At 40.5% G+C, this 26,703-nt stretch overlaps 1 protein-coding gene across 2 annotated transcripts in view; it reads right to left on the reverse strand.

Moving 5' to 3' along the window:
* The window catches only part of PCCB (propionyl-CoA carboxylase subunit beta), a 74,688-nt gene that overhangs the window by 38,041 nt on the left and 9,944 nt on the right, over positions 1-26,703 (reverse strand). For both annotated transcript variants that reach the window (XM_035278844.3, XM_008983777.5), the window contains 2 exons: positions 25,783-25,896; positions 3,052-3,162 (listed from right to left, as the gene is read on the reverse strand). In XM_035278844.3, the coding sequence (XP_035134735.1) occupies positions 3,052-3,162; positions 25,783-25,896 (225 nt within the window). The remainder of the gene's footprint in view (positions 1-3,051; positions 3,163-25,782; positions 25,897-26,703) is intronic.

Genomic DNA, 26,703 nt, shown 5'->3' on the forward strand with positions numbered 1-26,703 from the left:
TCAGGTGGGAAATGATGTGCTTAAATCAAAGTGGTAACAGTTTTGGTAGTAAGAAGTAGTAGTACTAAGAAGCAATTTGATTATATTGTAAATTATATTCTAAAGTAAAGCCAACAGGACCTTCTGACTAAATTTGGGATGTGATTGCAAAAGATGAGTCAAAATAGTGTCAAAGCATTTACCTGAGCCACTGAAAGACTAGATTTGCCATTTAAAATGGGGAAGGCTGTAGGGAGCAATTCAGGAGGAGCTTGGTAGAAATCAAAACCTGTTAAGTTTGAGATATCCATTAAAGTCCAAATGGAAATGCTAGTAGGCTCTTACATATAATCCTGGAGAAACAGATTTGAGAGTTGACAGCATATGGATCAGTATTTAAAGTCATGAGACTAGAGTGATCAGCCAGAGCAAATGCTGCTAAGAGGTAAGACAAAGGCTGAGAAATGTCAACTGGATTTAGTGATACAGGAATCACTCAAATCTGACGTAAGAAATTGTTACTATCAGTGACTCTGCTTAGAACAATATCCTTTTCATCATAAACTACAAGTCCAAACGGACGTAGATTTATTTATCAATTCTGTAATGTCCCTTAGTCTTTCTGTCCATTTATTTATAAGTTCTTTAGACAGATTTAGTTATTGTAGTTTTATATCCTGGCACCTGGTAGGGCTAGCTCCTCATTACACTACTTACAGAGAATGTTTATTCTTGCACAGTGGTTCTTCCTCCCATAAGAATTTTATAATTACTTTGTGTAGTCCTTTTAAAAAGAGTATTTTCACTGTACTCATATTAAATACATAGAATATTTAAGATGTAGAAGAGTAAAGGCTTAAAAATGTTGCTTAGGACAAGAGAGGAAGTCTCATTAATATGCAATTATTAACTAAAGTTTTGTAAGCAGAAAATGAGATTGCTCAGAAGAAAATACAGAATTAAAAGAGAAAGCAGTAGGAATGAACTCCAGCATCTAGAGTCTGAATGGAATCATATAAATTGCCATTGGAAACCAGGATGGTATGGTCAGAGTTGTGAGAAGAAATGCCAGAGTATGGTATAATGGAAGCCAAGGGAATACCACTGAAAGACTGAGGAAGACGAGAGTTAAAGCGCACTTACAGTAACATAAAGATCACCGAGGGCCTTAAAAAGATGATTTAGGCCAGGCGCGGTGGCTCACGCCTATAATTCCAGCACTTTGGGAGGCCGAGGTGGGTGGATCACGAGGTCAAGAGATCGAGACCATCCTGGTCAACAAGGTGAAACCCCGTCTCTACTAAAAATACAAAAAAATTAGCTGGGCATGGTGGTGTGTGCCTGTAATCCCAGCTACTCAGGAGGCTGAGGCAGGAGAATTGCTTGAACCCAGAAGGCGGAGGTTGTGGTAAGCCAAGATCATGCCATTGCACTCCAGTCTGGGTAACAGCAGCGAAACTCCACCTCAAAAAAAAAAAAAAGATGATTTAATGGACTAGGGAACAAAGCTAAATTAACGCATGTTAAAGAATGGGATGGCAAGAGAGAAACAGAGCAAGAGCTACAGGAGTATGCAAACTAGAGGAGAGTTTTTGTTTTGAAGAAAGGAAAGACCTGAGCGTGATTAAGTTTTGATGGGAGAATCCAGTACTAAGGGAGAGACTGAAGATAGTAAAGAGAAAAGAGAGAAGGGACAGTATAAGAGTCCTGAAGAGAGTTATACTCAGCAATGTGGATGTGTGTAGCAGGAAGAAGAAAGGATGGCTTTATCCAAAGGGATAGATCCCATACCTCCCTTCATAACAGACAGGAAGGAGGAGAGAACAGGGGTAGCAACAGCTAAGTGTGTTGTCTACCAAGTAAGAAAAGTGGTCATTTTACATTGATTCATTCATTCATTTTGAGACAGGGTTTTCCTCTGTCTCCCAGAGCTGGAGTGCAGTGGCATGATCTTGGCTCAACCTTCTGGGCTCAAGTGATCCTGGGGCCTAGACCTTCTGGGGTCAAGTAAGCCTCCCATCTCAGCCTCCCAAGTAGCTGGGACCACAGGTGTGCACCACCATGCCCAGCTAATTTTTGTTGTTTTTTTTTGTAAAGATGGGGTTTCAGTACATTGCCCAGGCTGGTCTCAAACTCCTGAGCTCAAGTGATCCACCTGCATCAAGCTCCCAAAGTGCTGCGATTACAGGTATGAGCCACTGCGCCTGGCCCATCTTAAATGTGATTAATAAAACTCACCCCTGTTGCTGAACACTTACACTGCTTTCAATATGTCACTAAGAACAGAATAGTTGGGTCACAATGGTAAGCACTTTGTGAAACATTTGAATTCCTACTGCCTAACTTCCCTCAAGAACAAAGGGATTCCCATTTACAATCCCTCTAGAACTCTTCTCCTCATGTTGCACGGCTATCATTACTTTCTCCCCCAACCTTTCTGTCTTGGCATCCAATGTTATCTTTTATTAATATTCTAAGAAGAAAAGGCTGATTTTTTTAAAGAAAGGTTTGAGATTAATGGTAATTATTCATATATAAGTTCACACAGACTTCATTTTTAATTACTTTAAAAATATAATTCCATTAAAGTAATGTGATAAAGATATGTACCTCTCAAAATGAAGTGTGAAATCTGATTTATCCATTACCATTATGGACACAATGTAATAAAATGGTAAGGAGCTGGAGAAATAAAGGTGAAACATCAGAAACAACGTCACAATAAACAGATTATAGAAAAGCCTTCCGTGAGAAACTTCTTGAACAGGATTCACAAAACAGTCATCTATCTGGTCAGAGGACAGGATCCTTTGATTACGTGAAAATCATTTGCAATTCAGATCAGCAAGTAAAATCACCCACCAATGAAGTACATAAGCACCCCCTGACACAGAACCCCAAGCTACAGATTTCATGCCAAAACACTCTCTCCACTAACATGTTATCATTGCTATGCTGAAAGCCAATGAGAATGCAGATAACAACCTAGATCTGGGTCAGGAATTATTTTTATTGCAGGTAAGGACCTACACAAATCTCAAAGGGCACCAAAAACAGGCCCTTCTTTCTTACCTTTACCATGAACGTGAAGTCTGTTAGGGCCGGGGAGTAGACGGCCCCACCAGCACATGGGCCCATGATCAGAGAAATCTGAGGGATGACTCCTGATGCCGTAACATTCCTCTGCAAAAGAGAAAAGCAAAGGCATCTAGTTACAGAGATGTTTCACGCATTATCTGTAGAAAGATAAAGGCAACAATAAGATAACATTTGGCTTTTTCCCCCACAGAAATTCTATACAGGAGGCAACAGACCTAATCAGTAAAGTTCTTTAAGAATTATATGGTTATTTTCTCCCCCATAACTGGTAGGATGGTCAGCATATTACTCTCTTAGGCATATATTTTCTCTCCTCTCCCCTCCTGGGTAGCAGTTCCCTAAAACCTTCACTAAGGGCATGAGCTACACAGAGTCCCACCATCCTCACCCTAGCTCCAAACACAAAGCCCCCATCTGTGCAAAACTGTCCGAAAGAAGAATGAAAACCTCATGCAGAATGTGCAGAGCCAACACTTATCCGGTGCCCTGATCTCTATTTTGAGTCCCTCCACATCCTCCACAGAAGGCACACAGCAGTCACTAGGCGAAGCCACAAGGCAAATGCTTCTTGACATCGAATACCCCATGTCTACTCTGCCCACCCCCAGACAAGGCAAAGAGGAGAGAGGAAGGTAGAAGGAGCCAGAAAGCCTCCATAAGGACATTGTCTTGTGAAGGACTAAGCCTCAGGCCACCTCCTAGAAGAGACAGGATGTGGGGGCTCAAAGACCCAGGCAATAATAAAGGCGCAATTACTCTTCGCCCTCCTTCTAACCCCTTTCCTCCTAAGTCCCATCAGCTTAGAAAAAGTAGGTTCCCTTTTCAGCCTACCTTGGCTCTAAGCCCAATCTCTACACAACTAAGCACAGTGCAAAATGTAATCTATAGTCTCTGCAAAAATATCATGGTAGATAGGAAGACTTCCAATTGTGGCAGAGTGAAGAGTTCAGAAAACTGTCTCCCTCAAAAATGACTGGACGACATTGTCAAAAATGAGTACTTCGGGGTTCTAAAAATGATCCAAATGTAACAAACTGAAAAGTGTTTACTCATGAAAAACTGCTAAAGTTGACACATGAACAGTGACAGCCTATGGCATTCTTACCCAAGGCTGCCACCATTGCCCATACCAGCTCAGAATGTCCTACTGGATGAAAGAAAATAACACCAGATTGTAATTCAAATCCACAAGAACCAATTCAGAGTGCTGAAAATGCTAAATATGTGATTAATTATAAATACTGCGTAAGTATTTTTCTATTTTCTTAATACTTTGAAAGACAAGCCTGTTAAAAGCAACAATTAACGCTGTTTTGAGTATTATATAACAATAAAAGCACAAATGAAGGGAGCAAAATCGAAGCTACATTGGAACAAAGTTCCTATAGTTTACCAGAATTAAGTCAGTATTAATTTGAAGATTGTGATAAATTAAGATATATATAGTAACCCTTAGAGCAACTACTAAAAATAACTTTAAAAATACAGCTAAAGCCCCAGAAATTAAAATGGTACACTAAAAATATATTCTTACCATAAAAGAGCTGAGTGACATCATGGAAGAGAGAAGAGGAAGCTTCAGGATTCTGAGATCAAAACAACTATTCAGCTGATAGGAACTGTCTAAAGCAACTATTTTTTAACTCTGGAGTCTAGTCAAACACTTCAGGGCCCAGAGGAGAGTTTGATAAAGCAGCAAGTAAATTTCAGTGAACTTCACATTTATTAATAACATGGCTGCTATAATCCCCCAGCCAATAGCCCATTGCAGGTAGGCAAAGGATGTTCTTGGTGTAGCTGGCTGGTGACAGATTGGGAAATGAGAACCTTGTATCTTGGTTTTTCAACTTTGAAAAATCAAGGTTGTGTGTTTTGATTGCTGACCACTGCTTTTGCGGGCTGAGAGGCCAAGCTTAGAGGCTGGACATTGTTTCAACCCTGATGGGCTCAAGCAGCTTCCCAGAGACCAAGGGATTTAAAAAGGTAGTTTGTTCTGCACCCTTCTACCCATTCTGGGAGACAGACATTTAAGGAAATTGTTGTCAGATTGCTGGTTAAACACAGAGACAATATAACCAAAATTTCCATATTCAATAAGGAACACACTCTTTGCAAAAAACAGCTTGGAAAAGTTCAAACAGATGGATCAAGAAGCTGATCAGCAAAAATCAGCAATTCCTGAAGAGTGGAAGAATTAGACTTCCAAACTCCCAAACACAATATTCAGAATTTCCCATCCTCAACAAAAAATTACAAATCATACAAAGAAATAAGCAACTATGGCGCATTCACAAGAAAAATAATAATTTAACAAAAATCACCTCTGAAAAAACCCAGATACTGGACTTAACAGTCAAAGATGCCACATGAACTGTCTTAACTATGTTCAATGTGCAAAAGAAAACTGAGGAAAAAACTAAAGAAAATCAGGAAATCAACGTCTGAACAAAATAAGAATACAATAAAGAGATAAAAATTATAAAAAAGAACCAAGCAGAAAGGCTAGAGTTGATAAGTACAGTAACTGAAATGAAAAATTCATTTCAGGGGTTCAACATCAGACTTAAGCAGAAAAAAGGATCAGGGAACTGGAATACAAAACAATTAACATTTTCCAGTCTGAGGAACCGGAAAAAAGAAAAAGAAAAATTAATACAGCCCGAGGGACCTGTGGGAAACCAACAGATATACCAATATACGCATTATAGGAATCCCAGAACAGAAAGGGTCAGATAAAAGATTTGAAGAAATAATTACTGAAAACTTCCCACATTTGATGAAATACATAAATATACATACCCAACAAGCTCAACAAACTCCAAGTAGTACAAACTCAAGAGACCTACACTCATAAATTATGGTCTAAACACAAACATGAGAGAAACTTGAACGCAGCAAAATAGAAGCAACTCATCACGTGCAAGCTTCCTCAGTAAGATTAACCATGGAAGCCAGAAGACAGTGGGACATATTTAAAGTATTGAAAAGTCAGATGCACCAGCTCACACCTGTAATTCCAACACTTTGGGAGACTGAGACAGGAGAATCACTTGAAGCCAGGAGTTTGAGACCAGCCTGGACAACATAGTGAGCCCTGATCTCTACAAAAAAAGAGAAAAAAAAAAGTGTTTTTTTTTTTAATTTATCGGGCATAGTGGTGTTCTACCAGCTACTCAGAAGACTGAGGTGGGAAGACTGCTTGATCCTACAAGGTCAATGCTGCAATAAGCCATGATCATGCCAATACACTCTCTTCTGAGAAACAGAGCAAGACCCCGTGTCTAAAATAAAAATAAAAACAAAATAAAGCATTGAAAGAAGGCTGGGATTACATGACACATGCCTGTAATCCCAGCTACTTGGGAGGCCAAGTTGGGTGAATTGGGTGACTCCAAGATTTCAAGACCCACCTGGCAACATAGTGAAACCCTGCCTTTACAAAATATACAAAAATTACCCAGGCATGGTGGTGCACGCCTATGGTCCCAGCTACTTAGAAGACTGAGGACGGAGAATCACTTGAGCCCAGCAGATGGAGCTGCATTGAGTGGAGATTGCACCAGTGCGTTCCATCCTGGGCAACAGAGCAAGACTCTGTCTCAAAAAGAAAAAAAAAAAAAAGTCTGGGCACAGTGGCTCATGCATGTAATCCCAACACTTTGGGAGGCCAAGGTGGGGAGATCACCTGAGGAGTTCGAGATCAGCCTGGTACAACATGGTAAAACCCTGTCTCTACTAAAAATATAAAAATTAGCCGGGCATGGTGTCAGGTGCCTGTAATCCCAGCTACTCAAGAGGCTGAGGTAGGAGAATTGCTTGAACCTGGAAACTGGAGGTTGCAGTGATCCAAGATTGTGCCACTGCACTCCAGCCTGTGCAACAGAGCAAGACTCCATCTCAAAAAAAGAAGAAAAGAAAAAAAAGTTTTGTAACAAAACAACTAGTCAACCAATAACTTTATAACCAGCAAAACTATCCTTCAAGAATGAATGAAACATTAAAGACATTACCAAGTCAACAAAGCTGAGAGCATTCATTTGCAATAGACATATACAAGAAATGCTACAGGGATTCCTTTAATCTGAAATAAAAGGATTATTAGACAGTAACATGAAAACAGTCATAAAAAAAATAAACACTAATAAGTGTAACTTCCTAGGTAAATATAAAAGTAGTGTTGTACTTTGGTTTGTAATGTCCTTTTCCTAAGTGATATAAAAGACAAATGTACAGCTCCTCTCAGCAGTGGCAGCTCAGGCAGAGGAGTCTGCACATTAAATAAAATTTACAAAAATAAACAAAAAACAAAAGGCAAATAAAATGAAACAATCATAAATTTGTTAATGAGTATACTATGTAAAAAGATATAATCTATGACAACAATATAAAAAAGGAAGGATGGAGATTTACAGAAGCAGTGTGTTTATATACTACTAAAGCTAACCTGGCATTCTTCCAACTAGTTTAAGATATTAATTATAATCCCCAAGGTAACTACTAAGAAAACAAACTTTAAAATATAATGAAAATGAAAGAAGTGGGCCAGGCGCAGTGGCTCAAGTCTGTAATCCCAGCACTTTCAGAGGCCGAGGCAGGCGGATCACAAGGTCAAGAGATTGAGACCATCCTGGCCAACATGATGAAACTCTGTGTCTACTTAAAAATACAAAAATTAGCTGGGCATGGTGGCACGCACCTGTAGTCCCAGCTACTTGAGAGGCTGAGGCAGGAGAATTGCTTGAACCCAGGAGGTGGAGGTTGCAGTGAGCTGAGATCACGCCATTGCACTCCAGTCTGGTGACAGAGCAAGACTCCGTCTCAAAAAAAAAAAAAAATAATAATTAAATGAAAGAAATGAATTAAAAAGGCAAACAACTCAACTAAATACCACCACCCCAACGCCATAATGGAAGAAGTGAGGCATAAAAAACCAAAACACATACAGAAATAACTAAACGGCAGAAGTAAATCCTCCTTTTTCAGCAATCACAGTAAGTGTAAATGGATTAAACTCTTCTATTAAAATATATAGATTGACAGATTGGATTTAAAAAACAGAATCTATCTGTATGCTGTTTACAGGAGCTTCATTTTATATATATAGACACAAACAGGTAAAGGATGGAAAAAAAAATTCCACACAAAGGGTAACCAAAATAGAGCCTATGTGGCTGTATTACTCAGACTAAAGAGACTTTAAATCAAAAACTTACTGGAGACAAAAATATTACATACTGATAAAAGGTTCAACACATCTAAAAAATATACGTTATAAAAACATACATACCTAACATAGCCCCAAAATCTGTGAAGCAGCAAGAGCCCAAAATACACAAAGCAAAAGTTAACAGAATTAAAGGAAGAAATAGGTGCACAATAGTTGCAGATTTAACACCTCACTTCTAACAGACAGAACCACCAGACAGAAGATCAATAAGGAAACAGTACACTATAAACACATATAAAAGACCTACAGAGAAAACTCCACCCAACAACAGAGTATACATTCTTGTCAAATGCATATGCAACATTCTCCAGGAAAGACCATACATTAATCCACAAAACAAACTTAAATTTAAAATGATTGGAGTCATAAAAAACATCTTTTCTGATCACAATAGAATATAACTATAATTCAGTAACAATAGGAAAACTGAAAAATTCACAAATATGTAAAAATTAATCAAGACACTTCCAAATAAGCAATAGGCAAAAGAATAATCTACAAGAGAAGTTATAAAATACTTTCAGAGGTTTCGGTTCCCTCCCACCCCCCGCCCACCAAAATGGCAGATCAGAGGCAGTGTTAGCATGCCTCTCCCACATAGAAGAACAGAATAGCGTAATGAGAGTCACATGGTGACCGTTTTCCAAGAAGCAACATGAGAACTTAGCAGGAAAACTGAAACAATCCATAGACCTTTTAAAGAAGTAGCAGTCTGCAGCCTACACCATAAGACAGGCAAAAAACTAAATCTCCAGAGTGCAAGATGGGGAGAGGCTGATTTCAGGTTCCCACCGGGGAACCTGAAAATCCAGGCCACTGGGGAAGGCCTCAACTTTAGCCAGGGCCAAAACTGACTTAGGGAGCAGTAAGAAATATAAAAGTAGAAGCAGTGGCAGGAAGTGCCTTGCAGGCATTCCCAATCTCTAATGCAGACCAGGGTAAGCCATTCTTTACTGTATCTCAAAGGGGACCTTGGGGAAGTCAGCCAACAAGCTCAGGTAGTGGTCACAGTTTGAAACAATCTCCTAAATGAATTTTGAGATGCAACACTGAGTGAGGACACACTCCCTTGTCCAGAACCAGTACCTGCCAGGGGCAGGGGAAAGTACACTGCAGCCACGAGATTAGGAGCCAGGTGCCTGGCCTTGCAGGTGGACTGGGAGGGGCATGGCCTGAAAGCCACAGTTGCTTTCCCACAGGGAAAGCTTATGGCCTGGGGCAGGTTTGAGTTCTGAGCCCAGGCAGGCTGGAACTTAGCCTGGTGCTGCTAGCAGAGCACAGAAGGAGAGAGACCCATCTTTCTGTGTGGGATCTGGGTGAGGCTTAGTGCCACCTGCTAATCCCCACTCCCTGTGGGGACTCTTCTGTGCAGCAGAGGCAGTTACACTCCTCTCTGGAACATTACCCCAGTGACCTGAGAACCACCTCCCAACCCCCACAAGAGCCACGACTTCCCCCATGCATGGAGAGCCAGAGTATAGACCCACCTGATTCAGCCCCCACCTGGCTGTATCCCTCCACCGACCTGGTTACTTAACACAAAAGACAGAAACTTTTGGCAGCTTTATGGCCCCGCTTGTCACCTGAGAAACGAGAATACCTCCCCTGGGTAACACAGGGCAAGCTCAAATCCCACTGCTACTACTGCAGCTGTTGCTCTTTTGTAAATGTTACCTCCTGACTGGACACCAACCAACACAGTCCATTACAGCATCTCTAGGTAGAATAGCACTGTGAACAGAAAGGAGAAAACTAGTGCACAACCTAAGCTATCACCACTGCCTGCAAAGCCCTGACTAAACAGGAGGTCCTGAGTCTGTCCATGTGACCAGTTCACTACTATTATAACCAGCATTCAAGAAAGCCAGCAAGCACACTAATGTGTTCTATAACCGAGGAATCTCAGAGTCTACCTTACTCCCCTGCCACTCCCATCAGTGCTGGTGTTAGTATATCCCTTGCTGGGAGACTTGAGGATAGGTACCATCACCAGATCCCTTGCAGACATCCCCCAGCACCAGCCTGGAGTTGGGCAGCCCCACTGGGTGGCTAGACCCAGAAGAGCAATAGCAATCAACGTAACCTGCCTCTCAGGAACTCCTACTCCTAAGGGAAACAGGAGAGCACCACACCAAGGGAATACCCAATGGGACAAAAGAATTCAGATGGCGGGCCTTGAGTCCCAGATCTTTCCACTGATGGGAAGTTCCTTTCAGCAGAGACACAATTGCAGTGCTGGGCTCAGCAGCTAAAGCCTGCAGCTCTGCCCCCAACAATCAGGCAGCCTTGCTGCTCATGAAAGGTCTTAGAGAAGGTATTTTTCTCTCCCACCGTGTCCACCACTACAGACAGCTGGGGTTTCTCCACAGGAGCTTGGCATAGGTGCACCTACAGACAGGCTTCCAGGAACACTTCAGAGTGACTGCACACCCACAGGAGGAACTCTCCCACCCCCACTTCCTGCCTAAGTTCAAGCCTGCATGAGAGGCAAAGTCACAATTCCTCTCTATGTAGAAGAACAACAGTACTACAGATGAAAAGAGGTGCCTGTCTGATCCAGATAACTGGAATACTAGGGCAGGAGTAAGTCTGGAAGGTGAATAGCTTTTCTATTGGCCTGGCAGGGGAGCTGACGTGGCTCCCACCCTTCCACCTGATAAGACCCTCAGTACATCTAATTGAGAGTTCCCCCAGACACCTTCACCAAGGCTGGAACCTCTGCCCTACTGAGTATTGCATTTACCCATTTGCTTTAGCTACAACTGGTTCCTACCCAGGCACACCTCCCCTACTGGCCTGAAGCTTTAACCATCAACTTAGTAAATAAAATACTGGGGAAAAATTAAATAAATACAAAAGTGCACACCATGGGGAATGAGATAAGCTTCAAGAGCCTTTCCATTTTAACCCCATAGGAGACACTGACCTTGCCCACACATCAAGTACATTCCTATTAAATACAGGCTGGGTGCGGTGGCTCACAGCTGTAATCCCAACATTTTGGGAGGCCAAGGCAGGAGGATCACCAGAGGCCAGGAGTTCGAGACAAGCCTGGCCAACATCATGAAACCCCATCTCTACTAAAAATAAAAAAATTAGCCAGGCGTGGTGGTGCACGCCTATATAGTCCCAACTACTCAGAAAGCTGAGGCAGGAGAACCACTTGAACCCAGGAGGCGGAGGTTGCAGTGAGCAGAGATTGTGCCACTGTACTCCAGCCTGGGCAACAGAGTAAAACTCTGTCTCAAAAAAATAAATACAACCAGCATCTAAGGAAGCCATCATACAAAGACTCTCTATAGCCAAGGAACTCATACAGTCTTTACCCTAAAAGCAACAAGAATCACATTAGGCAGCCAGACACAGTGGGTCACACCTGCAATTGCAGCACTTTGAGAGGCCGAGGCAGGTGGATCATGAGATCGAGATCATCCTGGCTAACACAGTGAAACTCCATCTCTACAAAAAATTGCCAAGTGTGGTGGGACACACCTGTAGCCCCAGCTACTATATAGGTTGAGGCAGAAGAATAACTTGAACCCGGGAGGCGGAGGTTGCTGTGAGCCAAGATCACGCCACTGCACTCCAGCCTGGATGACAGAGCAAGAATCTGTCTCAAAAAAAAAATTAAATTAAATTAAATCGCATTAGGCTATAATATGTTATAAACATTAAAGTCACATCCTTAAGGGGAGGAAAAAGAAACTTAAGAACAGCCAAGTCAAAAATAAATTCAAAACAATTAGGAGAAATACTCTACACAAACAAGAAGGAACCAGAAAAGTAATTTTGGTATAAGACAAAACAGGGTTCTATCATACCCCCAAAATATCACACTAGCTCCCCAACAATGGATCCAAACCAAAATGAAATCTTCGAAATAATCAGATAAATAATTCAGTAGGTTGTTTATTAAGCTACTCAAGGAGACACCATAGAAAGGTGAAAACTAACATAAAGAAATTTAAAAAACAATTCGGAATATGAAAGAAAACTTTCCATACAGATATAAAGAAAAAACAGGCCAGGCACAATGGCTCACCCCTGTAATTGCAGCACTTTGGAGGCTGAGGTGGGCGGATCCCTTGAGGTTCGGAGTTCAAGACCAGCCTGACCAACATGGAGAAACCCCATCTCTATTAAAAATACAAAATAAATCTAGCATGGTGGCACATGCCTGTAATCCCAGCTACTCGAGAGGCTGAGGCAGGAGAAGTGACTGAACCTGGGAGGCAGAGGTTGTGGTGAGCCAAGATCATGCCATTGCACTCTAGCCTGGGCAACATGAGTGAAACCCATTTCAAAAAAAGAATCAAAAGAAATAGGCTGGGTGCAGTGTCTCATGCCTGTAACTCTAGCACTTTGGGAGGCCAAGGCAGATGGATTGCTTGAGCCCAGACTTTGAGACCAGCCTGGGCAACATAGCAAACTCCAATCTCTACAAAAAATATAAAAATTAGCCATGAGTGGTGGCATGCATCTGTAGTCCCAGCTACTCAGGAGGCAGAGGTGGGAGGATTGCTTGAGCCCAGGAGACAGAGATCACATCACTGTAGTATAGCCTGGGCAACAAAGCAAGACCCTATCTCAAGAAAGAAAAAAGAAAAGAAAGAAATGAACAAAGTTTCCAAGAAATATGGAATCATGTAAAACAACCAAACCTAAAAATAATTGGTGTTTCTGAGGGAGAAGAGAAGGCTAAAAGTTTAAAAAAATTATTTGAGAGAATAATTGAGTGAAACTTCCCTGGCCCTGCCTGAGATCTTGATATACAAATGCAAGAAACTCAAAGAACTCCTGCGAAATTCATTGCAAAAAGATTATCACCAAGGCACATAGTCATCAGGCTATCTAAAGCCAGCATGAAGGGAAGAATCCTAAGAGCTGTGAGACAAAAGTGTCACGTAACCTATAAAGGAAAACCTATGAGACTAACAGCAGATTTCTCAGCAGAAACCTTACAAACTAGAAGGGATTGGGTTCTATCTTTAGCCTCCTTAAACAAAATAACTGTCACCCAAGAATTCTGCATCCAGCAAAACTAAGTTTCCTAAATGAAGAAGAAATAAAGTCATTTCCAGATAAACAAAGGCTAAGGAAATTTGCCACTACCAAACCAGCATTACTCTTCAGAAGAAGAGTTTTAAATCTTGAAACAAAAGCTCAATATGCACCAAAATAAAACCTCTTGAAAGCATAAAACTCACAGGACCTATAAAACAATAACACAACTAAAAAAGTAAGTAACAACAAAAATGATAAATAGAATAGTACTTCACATCTCAATATTAATGTTGAATGTAAATGGCCTAAATGCTCCACTTAAAAGATAGAGAACGGCAGAGTGGATTAAAACACACACACACACACACACACACACACACACACACACACACACACACACAAACCAAATATCTGCTGTCTTCAAGAGATTCATCTAACACGTTAAGGATTCATATCAACTCAAGGTAAATGGATAGGAAAAGATATTCCATGCAAATGTGAACGAAAAGCAAGCAGAAGTAGCTATTCTTATATCATACAAAAGACCTTTAAAGCAACAAAGGTAAAAAAAAGATAAAGAAGGTCGTTATATAATAATAAAAGGAACAATCCAATAAGAAGATATTACAATCCTGAATTTATATTCACCTAATACTGGAGCTCCCAGATTTATAAAACAATTGCTACTAGGAAACAAAATAGCAACACTGTAATATGGGGAACTTTAATACTCCACTGAGCACTAGACTGTCTTTGTTGAGACAGAAACTCAACAAACAGGCCGGGCGCGGTGCTCAAGCCTGGAATCCCAGCACTTTGGGAGACCGAGGCGGGTGAATCACGAGAGATCGAGACCATCCTGGTCAACATGGTGAAACCCTGACTCTACTAAAAATACAAAAAATTAGCTGGGCATGGTGGCGTGTGCCTGTAATCCCAGCTACTCAGAAGGCTGAGGCAGGAGAACTGCCTGAACCCAGGAGGTGGAGGTTGCGGTGAGTTGAGATCGCGCCATTGCACTACAGCCTGGGTAACAAGAGCGAAACTCCGTCTCAAAAGAAGAAAAAGAAACTCAACAAACAGTGGACTTAAACTATACCCTAGAACAAACAGACTTAACAGATATTTAGAGAATCTTCTATTAAACAACTGCAGAATATACAGTCTTCTCACCAACACATGGAACATTCTCCAAGATAGACTATATGACAGGCCACAAAACAAGTTCCAACAAATTTAATAAAATTGAAATCATATCCAATATCTTCTGAGACTACAGTGGAATAAAACTAAAAATCAACTCCAAAAGAAGTGCTCAAAACTATACAAATAAATGGAAATTAAATAATCTGCTCCTGAATGATTTCTGGGCTAACAATAAATCAAGATGAAAATTTAAAAATTTTAGATACCCATCTTAAAAAACTAAAAAATAAAAAGGCCAGCTGCAGCGGCTCATGCCCGTATTCCCAGCACTTTGGGATGCCTGTAATCCCAGCACTTTGGGAGGCCGAGGTGGGTAAATCACCTGAGGTCAGGAGTTCAAGACCAGCCTGGCCATGATGGTGAAACCCCATCTTTAAAAAAAAACAAATAAAAAGTATTTAAAAAAAATAAAGAATTTTAGATAAATGATAGTAATGAAAAAGGTTATAAAAACCTCAGGGGATACAGCAAAGTAACACTAAGAGGAAAGTTCATAGTGTTAAAGATATAGACCAAAAAGTCTGAAAGAACACAAACTGACAACCTACTGACACACCTCAATGAACCAGAGAAACAGGTACGAACTAAACCCAATGCCGGCAGAAGAAATAATGAAGATCAGAGCAGAGCTAAAGGAATTTAAGCAAAAAAAAAAGAACAAAAATTTGGTTCCTTGAAAAAATAAACAAAATTGATAAACCATTAGTGAGACTAACCAAGAAGAGAAAAGATCCAAATAAGCTCAATTAGAAATGAAACTGGAAATATTACAACCAATATCATAGAAATACAAAAGATCACAAGACTAATATGAACATCTTTATACACACAAACTGGAAAATCTGGAGACAATGGATAAATTCCTGGAAACATACAATCCTCTAACTCAGGAAGAAATAGAAACCCTGAACAGACCAAAAACAAGCAGTGAGACTGAATCAGTAATTTTAAACTGCCAACAACAAAGCAGCCCGGGACCAGATGGATTCACAGCTGAATTCCACCAGACATTCAAAGAATTGGTACAAATCCTACTGAAACTCTTCCAAAAGATTAAGAAAGAGGGAATCCTTTCTAAATCCTTCTATGAAGCCAGTATCACCCTAATACCGAAAGCAGGAAACAACATTAAAAAAAGAAAACTACATAGACACTAAGTGTTTTGTAGGAAAAACAAAAACAAAAAGAAAAAAAAGAAAACTACAGACCAGTATCTCTGATAAATATAGATGCAAAAATTCTCAACAAAATACTACCTAACCAAATCCCACAGCACATCAAAAAAGATAACATAACATGATCAAGTGGGTTTCATCCCAGAGGTGCAGGGACAGTTTAATATACGAAAGTCAATAAATTTGATACAGGCCAGGCGCGGTGGCTCACGCCTGTAATCCAAGCACTTTGGAGGCCAAGGTGGGCAGATCACCTGAGGTCAGGAGTTCAAGACCAGCCTGACCAATATGGTGAAACCCCATCTTTATAACTAAATAAATAAATAAAAATAAATTTGATACATCACACAAACAGAATTTTAAAAAAAACTATATAATCATCTCAATGGGTGCAGAAAGAGCACCTGATAAAATCCAGCATCTCTTTATGACAAAAAACCCTCAATAAACTAGGCAGAGGAGGGATTTATCTCAATATAATAAAACCAATATATGATAAACCCACAGTCAACATCATAATAAATAGGGAAAAGTTGAAAGAATTCCCCCTGAGAAGTGGAACCAGACAAATATGCCCACTTTCACCACTTCTATTCAACATAGAACCAGAAGTTCTAGCCAGAGCAATCAGGCAAGAGAAATAAAGGGCATCCAAAGTGGAAAAGAAGTCAAACTAGTACAATTTATCCGTGATATCATCATATATACCTCAAAAACTCTAGCGACTCATCCAAAAGACTCCTAGATCTGATAAAGGAATTCAGTCAAGTCTTAGGTTACAAAATTAATGTAAACAAATCAATAGCACTGCTGTACACCAACAACCACCAAGGCGAGAATCAAATCAAGAACTCAACCTCTGCCAGAAGGTGCAAACCAAAAAAAAAGAGAAAGAACTCAATCCCCTTTGGCAGGGCGCGGTGGCTCCCGTCTATAATCCCAGCACTTTAGAAGACCGAGATGGGTGGATCACCTGAGGTCAGGAGCTCGAGACCAGCCTGGCTAATGTGGTAAAACCCCGTTTCTACTAAAAATACAAAAAATTAGCCAGGCATGGTGGGGGGGGTGCCTGTACTCCCAGCTACTCAGAAGGCTGAGGAAGGAGAATCGTTTGAACCTGGGAGGCAGAGGTTGCAATGAGCCAAGATGGCCTCATTGTTGCACTCCAGCTTGGGCAACAAGCGCAAAACTGTCTCCAAAAAAAAAAAAAAAAAAAAAAAAAGAACTCAATCCCTTTCACAACAGCTGTGAAAAATAAAATACCTAGGAATATACCTAACCGAGGAGATAAAAGATCTCTACAAGAGAAACTGTAAAATGCTGCTGAAAGAAATCATACGTGACACAAACAAATGGAAATACATCCCATGCTCATGGAGGTAAGAATCAATATCATGAAAATGATTATGGCCCAAAGCAATCTACAGATTCAATGCATTTCCCATCAAAATAACACCATTACCATCATCATTTTTCACAGAACTAGAAAAAAAAAATCCTAAAATATACATGTAACCAAAAAGAGAGTGCAGACAGCCAAAGCAATACTAAGCAAAAAGAACAAAGCTGAAGGCATCGCATTACCAGACTTCGAAAATTTAAATCTAAGACCTGAAATCATAAAAATTCTACAAGATCGGCCAGGTATGGTGGCTCATGCCTCTGATCCCAGCACTGTGGGAGGCCCAGGTGGGTGGATCACTGGGCGTCAGGAGCTAGAGATCAGCCTGACCAACAGGGTGAAACCCTGTCTCTTAAAAAAAAAAAAAAAAAAATTCTACAAGATAACATTGGAAGAACTCTTCTGAACATTGGCCTAGGCAAAGAATTCATGACTAAGACCCCAAAAGCTAATGCAACAAAAACAAAATAAATGGAACCTAATATAAACCTAATATAAGCTTCTGTACAGCAAAAGAAATAACCAGCAAAGAGATAACTCACAGAATGGGAGAAAACAGTTGCAAACTTTGCATCCAAAAAAGGACCAGTACCAAAATCTGTAAGGAACTCAAATCAGCAAGAAAAAATAATCCCATCAAAAATTGGGCAAAGGATGTGAATAGGCATTTCACAAAAGAAGATATACAACTTACCAAAAAACATGTGAAAAAATGCCCACATCGCTATCAGGAAAATGTAAATGAAAACCACAATGAGATACCACCTTACTCCTGCAAAAATGGTCATAATTAAAAAGTAAAAAAAATGGCTGGTGCAGTGGCTCACACCCGTAATCCCAGCACTTTGGGAGGCCAAGGCAGGTGGGTCACCGGAGGTCAGGAGTTCGAGAACAGGCTGACCAATATGGTAAAATCGTGTTTCTACTAAAAATAAAAAATTTAGCCGGGCGTAGTGGCATGCACCTGTAGTCCCAGCTACTCGGGAGGCTGAGTCAGGAGAACTGCTTGAAGCCAGGAGGTAGAGGCTACAGTGAGACAAGATCATGCCAGGGCACTCCAGCATGGGGTGACAGAGCAAGACTCCATCTCAAAAGAAAAGGTCAAAAAACAATAGATGTGGCCGAGCACTTCAAGTAACTTGTGTGAGTGTTCTATCTTACTGAAATCAGACAAATTTCTAAGAAGTGCACAGTGAACCTACCTCACAGAGGCAACCCTTCCAACTCATTCTATGAGGTAAGAATTACTGTAATACCAAAACCAAAAGAAAACATCATAAGGTAACTGTAGGTAACTGTCTTTTACTAATATTGATTCAAAAGTACTCAACAGAATACTAGAAAACAGAACTCAGCACCTTACAAAAAGGATGATCTACCATGACAAGTAGGATTTAGCACAGGTTTGGTTTTATCACAAGGTTGGTTTAACATTCTAAAAATCAATGTTACATACCATATCATTAAAGAAAAAGCACATGATTATCTCTATGATGCAGAAAAAAGCATTTGACAAAATTAAACACCTCCATGATAAAAACACTAAAAAAATTAGAAGTAGAAAGGAACTTCCTCAACCTGAGAAAAGGAATGTACAGGAAAAAACAAAAAACAAAAAAACAAAACAGTTAACATCATGCTTGACAGTCAAGAATGTTTTCTCCTTAAGATTAGGAATAAGACAAGGATGTGCACTCTTACTACTTCTACTTAACACTGTACTACAGGTTCTAGGCAGAACAATTAACAAGAAAAATAAAAGGCATTCAGCTTAGAAAGGAATAAGTAAAACTGCCTCTATTTGAAGATATGATCATGTATATAGAAAATCCAAAGAAATACACATACACACACACATCCTTTCAAGCTAATTCCCAAATCAGCAAAGCTATAAGATATAAGATCAACATATGAAAATCAATTCTATCTCTATACATTTGGAAAGAAGAATCCAAATAGGAAATTAACAAAACAATTCCATTCTGAATAGCATCACAAAGAGTAAAATATCTTTTGTTGTTTTGTTTTGAGACAAGTCTTACTCTGTTGCCCTGGCTGGAGTGCAGTGGTACAATCCTGGCTCACTGCAACCACCACCTCCCGGGTTCAAGCAATTCTCCTGCCTCAGTCTCCCAAGTAGCTGGGATTGCAGGCATACAGCATGACACCTAATTTTTGTATTTTTAGTAGAGACGGGGTTTCGCTATGCTGGCCAAGCTGGTTTCAAGCTCATGACCTCAGGTGATCCTCCCACCTTGTCCTCCTAAAGCACTAGGATGTCAGGCATGAGCAATTGCACCTGGCCAGAGTAAAATATTTTAGATATAAGTTTAACAAAGAAAGACAGGTATGCTGCAAATTACAAAATACTGCTGAGACAAATTAAAGAGCTACATAAACAGGGAAACATTCCATCTATGTGGAGTGGAAGACTCAATATGTTAGGATGTAAATTCTCACCAAATTCATTGACAGACTCAGTTCCTATCAAATCTCAGCAGGCATTTTTGTAGAGTTATAAGCTGATCAGGCCAGGTATGATGGCTCATGCCTATAATCCCAGCACTTTGGGAGGCCGAGGTAGGTGAATCACCTGAGGTCAGGAGTTCCTTATCAGCCTGGCCAACATTGTGAAACCCTGCCTCTACTAAAAATACAAAAAATTAGCTGGGCATGGTAACAGGTGCCTGTAATCCCAGCTATTTGAGAGGCTGAGGCGGGGAATTTCTTGAACCTGGGAGGACTTTACACAACTTCAAAACTCCTATAAAACTATAGTAATCAAGATAGTTTGGTTCTATTTTAAGGATAGACACAGAACAATGGAAGAACTGAGAGTTCAGAAACAAACCCTTATATTTATGGTCAACTGATTTTTTTTATCAATTTGTCAAGACAATTCAATGGAGAAAGAATAATCATGTTAATTAACGGTGGGAGACAAGAATAATGTTAAATCCTTATGTCACACGATACACAAAAATTAATTCAAAATGGATCACAGACCTAATATAAGAGAGCCAGCTGGGAGCAGGGGCTCATGCCTGTAATCCCCGAACTTTGGGAGGCCAAGGCAGGCAAATCATCTGAGGTCAGGAATTTGAGACCATCCTGGTCAACATGAAGAAACCCCATCTCTACCACATATATATACACCACATACTATGTATACACAAAAATCAGCCAGGTTTGGTGGCAGGTGCCTGTAATCCCTGAGATCGCACCATTGCACTTCACCCTGGGCAGCAAAGAAAAACTCCATCTCAAAAAAAAAAAAAAAAGACAAAGCCAAACCTATAAAACTCCATGAAGAAAACAAAATCTTCATGACTTTGTATTATATAGTTTTTACATATGACAATAAAAGTATGACCCACAAAAGAAAACTTGATAAACTGGACTTCAAAATTAAAAACTTCTCCACCTCAAAAGCCACCAGAGGCTGGGCACATTGGCTCATGCCTGTAATGCCAGCACTCTAGGAAGCTGAGATACGAGGATGGCTTAAGCCCAGAAGTTCGAGACCAGCCTGGGTAACATAACGTGACCCCACATCTACAAATAATGAAAAAAATAGTCGGGAGTGGTAGCATGTGCCTGTGGTCTCAGCTAATCAGGAGGATGAGGCAGGAGGACTGCCTGAGCCTGGGAAGTCCAGGCTGCAGTGAGCCATGATCACATTACTACACTCCAACCTAGGTGACAGAGTGAAACCCTAGCACACACAAAATATAAAATCAAATAAAATTTTTTAAAAAGGCACCACAGGCTGGGTGCAGTGGCTTATAATTCCAGCACTTTGGGATGCTAAAGCAGGAGTTCAAGACCAGCCTAGGCAAATGTAGTAAGATCCCATCTCTACACCCAAAAATTTTTTAAAAATTAGCTAGATATACTAGTGTGTGCCTATATTCCTAGCTATTTGGTAGGCTGAGGCAGGAGGATTGCTTGAGCCCAGGAGTTCAAGGCTGCAGTGAGCTGTGATTGCACCACTGTACTCCAGCCCAGGCAACAGAGCTAGACCCTGTCTCTAAAAAATAAAATAAAAATAGGCTGAGCATGGCGTCTCATACCTGGAATCCCAGCACTTTGAGAGGCCGAGTCAGGTGGATCACCTGAGCTCTGGAGTTCAAGACGAGCCCGGGCAATATGGTGAACCCTGTCTCTACTAAAAATACAAAGAAATTAGCCGGGTGTGGTGGCATGCATCTGTAATCCTAGCTACTCACAAGGCTGAGACCCAAGAATCACTTGTACCCAGGAAGCGGAGGTTGCAGTGAGCCAAGATCACACCACTGCACTCCAGCCTGGAGAACAGAGTGAGACGGTCTCAAAAAATAAAAATAAAAATAAATAAAGCTACCACTAAGAAGGAAAAGACAAGCCACAGACTGAGAGAAAATACTTACAAATCATATCTCTGCTTTAAAAAAAAAAAAAAAAAAAGGCCAGGCATGGTGGCTCACACCTGTAATCCAAGCACTTTGGAGGCCAAGGTGGGTGGATCACCTGAGGTCAGGAGTTCAAGATCGACCTGACCAACATGGTGAAACCCATCTTTTAAAAAAAAAAAAACAACAATAAAAAAATAAATTACAAAATGGACAAAAGATCTAAACAGACATTTCAGCAATGAAGGTTTACAAATGACTAATATGTACATAAAGATGCTCAACATGATTAGTCATCTGAGAAATGTAAACTATAACTACAGTGAGATACCATTACATACTACTAAAACAGCTACAGTCAAAAAGACTGGACCAAGCGCAGTGGCTCACACCTGTAATTCCAGCACTTTGGGACACCGAGGCAGGAGGATCGCTTGAGCCCAGGAGTTGAAGACCAGCCTGGGCAACATAGCAAGCCAAGCATGGTGGCACATGCCTGTCGTCCCAGCTACTTGGGAAGCTGAGGCAGGAGAATCACTTGAGCCCAGGAGGTCGAGGCTGCAGTGAGCTGGTGATCATGCCACTGCACTCCAACCTGAACAACAGAGTGAGACCCTGTCTCAAAAAAAAAGTGAGCATGGTGGCTCACACCTGTAATGTGAGCACTTTGAAGGCCAAGGTGGGCGGATCACCTGAGGTCGGGAGTTCAAGACCAGCCTGACCAACATGGTGAAACCCCATCTTTAAAAAACAAATAAATAAAAATAAAGAAAGAAAGAAAAGATTGGCCAGGTGCAGTGGCTCCCACCTGTAATTCCAACACTTTGGGAGGCCAAGGGAGGCAGATCACTTGAGGTCAAGAGTTTGAGAACAACCTGGCCAACATGATGAAACTCCATCTCTACTAAAAATACAATAATTAGCCAGGTGTGGTGGTGCACACCTGTAATCCCAGCTATTCAGGAGGCTGAGGCAGAGGAATCACTTGAACCCAGGAGGCAGAGGTTGCAGTAAGCCGAGATTGTACCACTGCACTCCAGACTGGGCCACAGAGTAAGACTCTGTCCCAAAAAAAAAGGCTGACAATACCAAGTATCAACAAAGATGTGGAGAACCTGCACCCATGAATACATTGCTTATGGTAATGTAAAATGTTTTAGTTATTTTGGAAAACAATTTGGCAGTTTCTTAAAAAGTTATACACAAAACTTATCATAAAACCTATAATCCCACTGTTAGGTACCTATCTACCCAAGGGTTATGAAAACATATGTTCACACAGAGTAACACACAAATGCTCACATTAGCATTTATTCATGATAGCCAGGAACTAGAAACAACCCAAATCTCTCTCATGTGGTAAATGATGAAAATATGTAAAATGTTCAATAGAATATTATTCAGCAATAAAAAGAAAAAACTAATACACATTACAATATGAATGACCTCAAAAAACATTAGCTGGATGTACTAGTGTGTGCCTATATTCCTAGCTATTTGGTAGGCTGAGGTAGGAGGATTGCCTGAGTCCAGGAGTTCAAGGCTGCAGTGAGCTGTGATTGCACCACTGTACTCCTGTCCAGGCAACAGAGCTAGACCCCATCTAGTTTGTGAAAGGAGTCAGATGCAAAAATCTGTAAAAGCAGAAAGATGGGTGAGGAGTTGCCTGTGGTTAGGCAGAAACTGACTGCAAACAGGCAAGAGGGTGTTTTTGGAGTGAGTGGCAGGTTCTAAAACTAGATTATGACTGTACAACTCTAAAAATTAATTTAAAATTATTGGATATCTTTACAATGGGTGGATTTTATGATCTGTAAAATGTTTCTCAAGAAAGCTATTTTTTAAAATGTCAAGATCATGGAGAACAAAGACAGGACTGCTCCAGATCAAAAAAGATTAAAGAGAGGTAACATTTAAAGTCAATCCTTCATTCTGGATTGGATCCTGGCCAGGAAGAACAAATATATATATAGAGAGAGAGACACTCAAAGAGAGAGCACACACACACACAAGAGCATACACTATAAAGGACTTTATTAAATGCTGAGTAAGGATTATAAATTAGAATAATATTAATGAATCAATGCTAAATTTCCTTATTTTTATTACTGTATTCTGGTTAAGAGAATATCCATATTCTTTAGAAATAATGAAGAACTTAGGAGGTAAAGAAGACATAGTATCTCTAATTTATTCTCAAATATTTCAGAAAAATATAATATGCAAATATGTACATATGGAGAGAGAATAATAGAACAAACAGAGAAAATGTAAATAACTGGTGAATCTGAGAATAGGGCATTATAGGAATTCCTGTAGTATTTTTGTCATTCTTCTATGAAGTTTGAATTTTTTTTCCTGAGACGGAGTCTCACTCTGCTGCCCATACTGGAACTCTTGGCTCACTGTAACCTCTGCCTCCCAGGTACAAGCAACGCTCCCACCTTCGCCTCCTGAGTAGCAGGGACTACAGGCACATGCCACCACACCCAGATAATTTTTGTATTTTTTATAGAGAGGGTTTCACCATGTTGGCCAGGCTAGTCTTAAACTCCTGACCTCAAGTGATCCATCTCAAGTGCTGGGATTACAGGCGTGAGCCACTGTGCCCAGCCTGAAGTTTGAAATTTTATCAAAATAAAAAGTAACCCAAAAATAACACAGGCAGGAATAAGTGAGTGGAGGTGTCAATAATGACAAGCAGCATTAGTAAGCAATTAATTAAGCAATGAAGATCTGGAAGTCACTGAAGACCAGCCCTTGAAAACAAAAATTAAAGGCCGGGCACGGCGGCTCACTCCTGTAATCCCAGCACTTTGGGAGGCAAAAGCAGGCCAATGACTTGAGTCCAGAAGTTCAAGACAAGCCTGGGGAACATGGCAAAAACCCACCTCTACAGAAAAAATACCAAAAAAAAGTAGCCAGGTGTGGTGGTAAATGACTGTGGTCCCAGCTATTCAGGAGGCTGAACCAGTGAAATGATCACTTGAACCCAGGAGGCTGAGGTTGCAGTGAGCAGAGATCACGCCACTGCATTCCAGCCTAAGCAACTGAGACCCTTGTCTCAAAAAAAAATAAATATTAAAAAAAAAAACACTTCTCCAGATCCATAAAGATGTATTAAACTAGATGATATTCTAAAATCCAGTCAAGCTCTAAAATGTGGTGGTTTATCACCACATCTCTGAGGGACGCTCTTTTGTTTCTCAACAGGAATGACTTCCAGGCCTGATCTGCTTAGGCCAAGCCACCCATAGAAGTAAACCTGCAGAGCTAGGATGACAAGAGTAGCTGGCCTGATTAGAAACAATGTCTGCCTGTCTCCTTCCTTTCTAACCCTGGAAATGTTGCCAGTTTCTGTCTACAGTAACTCTCTGCCTCATCCCAATCTCTCTTGACTGTATCTCTCACAAATACACTTTACACTTCACATAGCACATTATTTTAGGTTTCTTTTCATTTCTTTCTCTCATAATTTCAGTCTGTAAATAAGCAAAATGGTATCAGTAATGAGGCTCACCAAATGTTTCTGAATGATAGGATCTGGGGTGATTTTATTCTTCTTTGCACTATGGCTTGGACTTTATATAATCTGTAGTGTTTTAACCAAAAAATAAAAAAGGTGCTACTTTATTTTTTATTTTTTTATTTTTTTATTTTTTTTGAGACGGAGTTTCACTCTCGTTACCTAGGCTGGAGTGCAATGGCGAGATCTCGGCTCACCACAATCTCTGCCTCCTGGGTTCAGGCAATTCTCCTGCCTCAGTCTCCTGAGTAACTGGGATTACAGGCACATGCCACCATGCCCAGCTGTTTTTTTTGTATTTTTAGTAGAGACGGGGTTTCACCATGTTGACCAGGATGGTCTTGATCTCTTGACCTTGTGATCCACCCGCCTCGGCCACCCAAAGTGCTGGGATTACAGGCTTGAGCCACCAAGCCCAGCTTAAAGGTGCTACATTTTTTAAAAAGTCTAATTCTAGCAAATCAGTTCATTTTAACTTTTCATATTTCCTCTCCCTTCCTTTCAAAAAAATATACATTTTCAAGTCCTTTTCCCTTACAGTCTTTAACTGTAATTTCCCCTATGAGTGGCCCTGTTAGAAAAAATGAAAACCCTCTCTTGCTTTTCATCTACCCTTCATCCCACCCCAAGTCACACAGGAAGGACCCACAGAACAGAGACAATGCAGCAGAGAATAATGAGGAGAGCTGGAGAAGCTCTGACCAGGCCATGATTTAAAGAACATTAAGCCCTGTATTTTCTTATTCTCTATTCTCAATTAACAGTTTTCTCACCAGAAAGATGTCTGCATAGCCAGCCAAAGACTCCACTCCCTCTTGTATCCGTGCTCCCCCAGAGTCATTCAGCCCAATCACTGGAGCCCCCACCGTTACGGCCTGGTCCATGATCTGAGACAGCAGAGAAATTTTGTGTTGAGACAAACATTCTTGATGTAAAAACGGCATTCACAAAGTACCAGAGTTTTCTGGAAAATGTTCTATGTGCATTTTTCAAAACAGGAGGCAGTAACACTGGTTTCACTCCCCATTATGATTGGGTACTTTCATGGAAGGGCCAGATACTTAAAAGGCCGATTAAAGCCCTCACATACCTAAGAGCCAAAACACTTCCCATCAGCAGGGGATAAACAATTCATGGCAACCATTTCTAGAATCACAGGCTCACGTTGTAATGTCTTCCAGCAGCCAGTTTTGTTCACAGGTACTGCTTTGAAAGAACTTACAGTGGACAGAATGGCAAAGTTATATTTTCATGAAAGCAGATGTTGACCCATCTGTTAATCTGAAGGCAGGCCCAGGCCTGCTTTTACTTCTAACGTGACAGATTTTCCTCATGAGTTAGTAGTTCTGACAGCATAATAAGCAACATTCCTACAGCCCTTGACAGTTTAAAAAGTACTTTCACTTCCACTACCTCATTTACCCATCATAACAGAGGCAGTAAAAAGAAAAAAAATTACGAAAGTTTAAGTTAAGTGATTGGCCCAAGGTCTCAGGAGTAATACATGACAGGACCATGTCTACACTACAGATATTCCAATTACTAGTAGCTCCAACTTTAATTCCAAAGTTATCTAAATATTTATCCTTTTATTCTTCTCCAGAGCATCTAATCTCTACCAGTGGTTTTTAATTATCAGCATGCAATCCTCGCACTGTTCTTTAACTTCTAGCACCTGGCCCCTTCACTTAGAC

This window comes from Callithrix jacchus, chromosome 17 (genome assembly GCF_049354715.1).
Source record: "Callithrix jacchus isolate 240 chromosome 17, calJac240_pri, whole genome shotgun sequence".
NCBI lineage: Eukaryota > Metazoa > Chordata > Mammalia > Primates > Cebidae > Callithrix > Callithrix jacchus.